Source organism: Hoplias malabaricus, chromosome 8 (assembly GCF_029633855.1).
Source record: "Hoplias malabaricus isolate fHopMal1 chromosome 8, fHopMal1.hap1, whole genome shotgun sequence".
Lineage (NCBI taxonomy): Eukaryota > Metazoa > Chordata > Actinopteri > Characiformes > Erythrinidae > Hoplias > Hoplias malabaricus.
In genome coordinates this window covers 33816331-33823345 of record NC_089807.1, presented here as the reverse complement: position 1 = coordinate 33823345, position 7015 = coordinate 33816331, and the positions used below count along the sequence as shown (strand labels likewise).

The 7015-nt window shown below is 42.6% G+C and overlaps 2 protein-coding genes across 3 annotated transcripts in view; both read right to left on the bottom strand.

The window, feature by feature from the left end:
- Window positions 1–1263: 1263 nt before the first annotated feature.
- LOC136705054 (homeobox protein vent1-like) lies at window positions 1264–2397 on the bottom strand. The gene is made up of 3 exons (XM_066678272.1): window positions 2133–2397; window positions 1680–1915; window positions 1264–1569 (listed from the first exon to the last, which is right to left on the bottom strand). Exons 1-3 carry the CDS (start codon window positions 2395–2397, stop codon window positions 1264–1266), a joined length of 807 nt encoding a protein of 268 aa, XP_066534369.1.
- Window positions 2398–4124: 1727 nt separating this feature from the next.
- Window positions 4125–7015, bottom strand: part of LOC136705393 (kinase non-catalytic C-lobe domain-containing protein 1) — a 62252-nt gene continuing 59361 nt past the window's right edge. For both annotated transcript variants that reach the window (XM_066678924.1, XM_066678925.1), the window contains one exon: window positions 4125–5389. In XM_066678924.1, the coding sequence (XP_066535021.1) occupies window positions 5158–5389 (232 nt within the window). In that variant the 3' untranslated portion in view covers window positions 4125–5157. The remainder of the gene's footprint in view (window positions 5390–7015) is intronic.

The window sequence follows — 7015 nt, the reverse complement described above, 5'->3', positions numbered from 1 at the left end:
GAACTCTCTCTCTCTCTCTCTCTCTCTCTCTCTCTCTCACACACACACACACACACACACAATGTCAATATGGTCTGTTTTCCTTATTACAGTTTAAGACATATGATGCTATTTAAAATCACTTTAAAGAACTACAGCCACGTTGAAGAAACGTTTAAGCTCTTAAATTGTTTTACATTGTCATACGAGCTGAAATAAAAGAGGTACTACTTCCTTATTATTACTCTTACAAGTTGAAAAGACGTTATATTTGTAACGTTAAATTGACGTCTTTTCATTAAACAACGTCATAGTAACACGAGACCAAATATATCCATTGCCTTAAGTCTTCTGAACGTAATTTCTGCAACGGCCGCCCTCTTAAGGTATTGCACCTAGGGTTAAGTTGCGTACAAAACCAGAACCTCGGAGAACGTCAAAGGAAGGTCGCTTAGCTGGGATGGCTCTGTATCTAATCTTTGCCTTTACTAACCCATTTCAGCTGTGAATTGTGATTCTCGGTGGATCTGTGCCATGTGATCAGTACTAATAACACGTCTTTATCACGTTTAAGTGACGTATTCATGAAGGGGATATAGCAAACGTAGGCAGTGTACACAGCCCATCACAATCACGCATTTTGTTAAGGAGAACGTTCAGGACATAACTAAAGGGTTGTGATCGAGTCTCGAGCGCTCTGAAGAGTTTGATAAATAAGATAATCTCGACCACAGAGTGGAATACGATGTAATCATCTTTTACTAATAAATCAATAATGAAAAAGTCAAAGGGAGAAAATTTTGAGATAAACAGTGCTTAAATCGTCCAAAATCAGAAATTAAATATTTTATTTATTTATTTTTTGCCTCGAAGTGTAAAGCCTACCCTTGCATAATGGTATGGAAGTGAATTGTTTTTGTGTCTATACATTAAAGCCATAACCCCTTTCACATTGGGCTTTACTGAGCTTTACTAGTAATAGGAAATATTACTACATTATTATGTAATTACACTGTTCTTTAATAAATATGTAATAAAACAGTTCATAAACCCTTAAATGAGTGCAAAGAAAGCCAGTGACAGTAAGTATAGTTTTCAAACAAATATATTTATTATCTTTCAATAAATAAACTCTTGTAGATTTTTCATACATTCTGTACATTTTTAATACTTCTTTTTTTTTACAAAAGTAGGATAGGTCTATGTACATACATTGCACTTATAATAACTAATATATTTATTCTTTTATAGTATAAAGTTCCTCTCAGAACACGTTGATGCGTGTCAGTAGTAGAGTGGTGAAGAGAGCATGGGGTGGCCGTGCTGAGGGATGATGTGTTGGTGAAGACCGCAGGGCTGCTGCACGCTCAGGGAAGGGATGATGTGCTGGTGCTGGATGGGGGACTGATGCAGGGTCACTGCCGGGAACATGAGCGTGGGCAGAGCGGAGCGCTGTCCGCTATAGCAGTGCTGAACCGCGGGGACACAGGGGAACAGGACCGGGGTCAAAGCTGGAACCAGGTAATCTGCTCTCATCTCCTGGACCTCGCGTTTCAGCTTCATCCTGCGGTTCTGGAACCACGTTCTGACCTGTGACGGGCAGAGGAGGAGAAGCAGGTTAAACACGCGTTCAGTGCTGAAATATTTGTGGTGAAGCAACAGGAGAAAACGTGAAAAATGTGAAACAACCGACTACTGACCTGTGTTTCAGAGAGGTTGAGTTTGTGCGCAGTCTTGACCCTTTCTCCCGCGTCCAGATATTTCTGCTTGTTGAAGATCTTCTCCAGTCGGTCGATCTGCTCCGGGGTGAATTTGGTTCTGATCCTGCGCTGAGTGCCGAGCTCTTTCTCAGCTTCATCGCCGTCTTCAACGGAGGGGCACTCGGATAAAGCGGCCTCGCTCTCGTAGCCAGAAGAATAGCCGCTGTTTTCTGAAACTGGAGGTGAAAAGGACCCGGGTTATTGGTTGCAGCTTAAACACTTCTCATTAACACACTGCTCACCAAGAAGCTAAAGGTCAGTCACAGTGTATTTGTGGGGCGCTAACGTTTTAAGGCACTATTGCTATTAAACTGAATTTTGGCTTGTTCAAAAAATAATGAATAAATGAATAAAACCCTAAACGTAAATAAACCGTTCACATTGACAACTCACCGCTTGGAGAAGAGCAGCTCCTCGGCGTTAAGGGACTAAACAGCACCGCCTCTTTTTCCTTCACTCCCTCCACTGGTGTCTTCGGCTCAGTCCTGGTGCATTTAGGCTCGGGCTGGAGGTTAACCTTGTCGTACGAAGTTGGAGGCCGCGGCGGAATGGGGCACGGCACATGGGGCCGGTGTGCACCAACACAAAGAGGTTCGGAGTCCTTCCTGGAGTCGTGAGAGCTCTGGGCAAGCCAGTCCACGGAGAAATTCTTCACCATGTTTCCCCTTCAGCTGGTGCTCTATGGTCTTAAGTGTATCCGTGGCAGTCTCGAGAGTTCTGACAAGCCCCCGGGGAAGCCCCCCGTATATAAGGCCGCGGCCTCGAGACTTCATTAGCATATGCATGTGGGTGTTAACGCCGGATCGATTCTCAATCATTAGATCCTAATGTGTCGTTATTGAAGTCTTAACATATCCTGTGATTGTGCGAAAGCCTGGCGCCGCGAAGTCTGTGAGAAAGCAACGGCAAGTCTGGGCGCTCTTTCAGCTGGACCCGAGGCCTGTATCCTCAGTTAAAACATCCTCTACAGAGAGCACCCCTCAGTGTGACAGTACTTGCTCAGGTATTGGTTTGCTGTGTTGAACATGTTTGGGAATACTGAAATAAATATAAAATCAAAATTGAAAGTGGGACATTAGCAAATAGGAAAGAGAAAAATAATAAAATGTGCGACGCGTTTTCTGTAAACGCGTATTTATTAGAAATCCAACGGTTGCTTGGTCATGGGTGAGCAAAATTAATTAAACTGCAAATAGAGTTTCCAAATATTCCCGTACATTTCTCGGTCCCAAGCACAAGGCTATAGCCTTTTATTACAGCAAAACGCCTTCAATCTTGGGCTTCTGTGTGTGTACATTTGAATTCTTCCTGTTTTCAAATGTATCCAGAGTGGCAAAGAAATCTCTCATGTTCAACCTAAAGCTAACTGGGAACACGCATTATAACTTCATTCTTTAACGATCAGCTCAAACCTTGAACATTTATGCCCAATTTTATTCTTTAGAAATGATTTATTTTAATAAGTTTAATTTCTTTGGCGACAAAATCTTTATTCTTTAATTTCTTTAATAAAATATATTCCCAATGTCTTCTTTATTTCAGGAAGTGAGCAATGTGTATCAGTGTTTCTTCACTACGTAGTTTCATATCAAACCCTTTAAAGCGTGTTATTTCACACGTCAGTGATTATAGTATATGGTTAAATAAAAAAAAATAAATGTTAAGTATGACAGATAATATCCCAGTTTTCAAAACGTCCACAACTGCACAGGAACACCGAGGACTTCTAATGCTGTAAAACTGAGAATAACCGTTTCTCTGAGAACAATGGATTGGATTAAATCGATGACATTTAGAAATAAATATTCTAGTGTTGTTACAAGAACGTGTAGCTCCGCAGTGGACCGCTCTCACTAGGATTAGTCCCTTGTTTTCTTGAGCACACCTTCCTTTTGTAAATGACACAATGCCAATAACAATAGAGCCCAAATGGTTTTGCAGCTACATGTTTCTAACACCCCGCAGAGCCACCGGCGCCACCGGCGTTTGGCGCTTAAAATTGAAACCACGCCTTTCTTCGCTGCGATTGGTTATAAGCGCTCAACACTTGCTCTAGGATTGGCTCGTCGTACAGACATGGAAGCATTCTGCCCTATGGGACGCAGGCGGCAGGTCTTGAAGGAATACAGGTGTGAGGGGAAACAAACGCCCCCCTTTGGAACTCGCAGATCAAAGAGATCACAGTAGCGGCTCAATTTGAGATGCAAATAGAGGCCACAAGAAGAGTAATGCCCAGACAATGGACTGTCAATGTAAACAATGTGACCAAATCTCTCAAACTGTGAAACCCTTAATGTGAAATCCCTGACTGGATGCTTTATTAAACCAAGGTTGCAGAATATACACACAAATAAACGTGAAACCACACAATCCATTGACTCGTACTTTATTTATATATTTAATTACATACATATGTTAAGTCAAAAATATATTGTGAGAAATGATACGCTGTATGAAAGGCATTGGCCCCAAAACAGACCATGACTCAATCTCAATTCTGCCTCATTACAGTTCACTCTATGGGGCCCTCTCTTAAAGTCCTCTGGACAGACAAGTCATTGCTTTTAAAGAGAAGACAATGCCTTTAAAAGGTGTCGTTTGGCTGCAACAATGATGATAACACCATGCTCAATGTGTCCTTTATCAGTGATCTGTAGCTGCTGAGGTCTGAGCTTTGCCTTCCAGTTGAGTCTTTATCTTAAGCGCTTTGAAGTAAAGGCCCCTGATCCCGTCTGGGAACCTAAAGAGAATCCGGCCACCCTGGAAGCTGCCTCCAGGGGCACCTACTTCCTTCCCTCAGGGAGACAAATTGGGGCATTGTGCTGCTTCTCAACACACACACACACACACACACAAAAAAACCCGAAAACACAAAACAAAAACAAGATCTAGGTACAGTATATTTTGAAGGGAGCTTAAATATATATTAAAAAAAGAAGAAAGCAATACAACACATTACATAACACAGAAAAACATAACCCGATAATCACAAATAACTCTGCTCTGTAGCATTATATGAAAATAAGTCGTTATAGAATTTTTGCGCAGTTTAGAATCGACTTTAAATAGACCTCTGTGTAATTTTCACAACAACGTCGCCTACACTTTACATGGCCTATGTACTAAAATGTGCTTAAGCCATGAATGTGGAATGCAGATTAATCCATGCCTTTGTCGTTTCCTTCTTACTCTTATCACTGGGTGTTTTAAGGATTTAAACATGTCTCGATGGTTTGACAACCATTTTGAAAGTGCACAGAAGATGGAAAGGTTTTAAATTCATTTTGGTTTCGTCTGAGAAAGAAAGAAGGAACAAAGGAACGAAAGAAAAGACACTTGGAAGAGCGCTGCAGATGTAATTAATGACCCTAGCACAGGTTCACCACGGCGAGTGTCCCATGCTGAATCCCAGGGTGGATCACTGGAAGGAAGCCTTCACCCTGCGCAGTGTGTCCTGGATGCGGCGAGGGTGTCTCTCTGCTGTCGGCTGGTTGAAATTGGCGTCGTTGTCGGCGGCGAGGAGAGACACGTCACACACACCCAAGTGTGCGATGCGGGACTGCAGATAGGCCTGGAGCTCTAGATCAGGAGTGTACGAATATGAATGCTCCTGGAACGCATGGACCTGACTTACCACACGCGCTATGCTCCTGAGGAGAGACACAATGGAGAGGGGGGAGATCAGACAGAGAGAGAAATAAATAAAATGAGTTGAGGGAGGGAATATATTTTGATCAGATTTTGTGAGTAATCTGATCCGACGTGTTTACATGGAAACATCAGATAATGGGAGAACTCTGGGTTTATATGAGTCCTGTAATAATCTGATTTCAGCTGCGCAGCAGTCAGTAATATCCCAGAAAGACATGGTGTAAACATCCTGCTGTGGCTTGTTGTAAACATAGGTCCACCATTCCTGCAAATGATCTTATTTTCTTATGATGAACATTGTGTCTAACGTTATGCAGTGCTGCCCTTCTCGCACCTTTCTGTACACTGCTGTCGAGATTTTGTAAACGAGCGTGTATTGGAAGCAGGGTGTCCCTCTGAGCGGCTGGACGCATGTTTGCGGTAAGGACTAGTGGGGGCGAGTAATACTTTATTAATTTGCACATAGAGAACAGTAAGAGAACTTCAAAATATGTATTAGACACAGCTCTACACTCAGGGGTGTTAGTACACATGCGCTGAGAATATAGACTACTGATTAAAATCTAGCTCTATCTCTTAAACAGGTTTCTAGACCTTACTCTGATCTCATGTTTACATGACCACTTGAATAAATCTGATTTAGAGTGCATTATTAAGCACATGTAAATGCTGTTCCTGAAGCTCAAGGCTTCAGTAAGCTTCAGTTTTGGACTGACACCCTTTGGGGCGTGTTCACACCTGCAATTTTAGTACGGTTTAATCGAACTGGTTCATTTCACCCTTGGTGTGGTTCTTTTGGGCAGATACTGACCAAAACTAACATACTGAAACCCTCAAGAGGAGGTGGTCTCAGTCTGGTCCCAAACAAACTCTGGTGTGGTTTCTTTCAGGTGTGAACTTGATCTGACCTTGATCTGAGTCGACTATAAGGTGTACCAAGCAAGTCTGACCTAAACGGCTCATGTAGCCAGGTGTGGAATTCGTATTGGACGCAGCAGAGCGGGTAAACAGTTCTCTGGATGGTTGGCTGTGACCCAATTTGGTGCATTAGGATTTTTCATTGTGTGAAAACTAAGCAAACCAAGGGGAAATGCTCCATGATTATGAACTTCTTAACTGATTTGGACCAGAGCAAACGAAGTACAGGTGTGAAAACACCATTATATTAATGTGGATTTAGGACCTATTTGCACATGCCATTGACTCTGCACTGCCTCTTCATTATTAAGGTATGACTGGGTCAGTTGCATTTTGATTGGTGCTTGAAAAAGCCATATGACTTATTGGATATGCACAGTTTAGCCTGCAAAGAGAACTGGAACACTGCTACTGCTGACATGAGCAGAGTGAAGGAAAGCGGTCCAATATTCGTATTATATTATGAATGATTTTACAGCATTACTGAGGCCTGTCTGTACTGTTGGTCATGTGTGCAGGGCACTTAGGGCGAACTTATTAAATTTATTAGGCCTTACAATGCTCCACAAACTCCGAATACTTTAGCTCAACTTCCCCTCTGCTGACTCTCCAAGTGTGTGTCCTGATTCTCTGAGGCAGCTCCGAGTGTACAACAGCCAGCTGTGTGTCCGCTTTCCACGGCGCCCGCTCCGACCCTGGCATCTGCC

Excerpts from the sequence above, each read along its gene's own strand:
- LOC136705054 (XM_066678272.1), bottom strand. The coding sequence starts at position 2,397 with ATGGTGAAGAATTTCTCCGTGGACTGGCTTGCCCAGAGCTCTCACGAC. Across the intron at positions 1,916-2,132 it reads GAGCTGCTCTTCTCCAAGCG|TTTCAGAAAACAGCGGCTAT; the intron begins GTGAGTTGTCAA and ends TTTCACCTCCAG. Across the intron at positions 1,570-1,679 it reads TCAACCTCTCTGAAACACAG|GTCAGAACGTGGTTCCAGAA; the intron begins GTCAGTAGTCGG and ends TGCCCGTCACAG.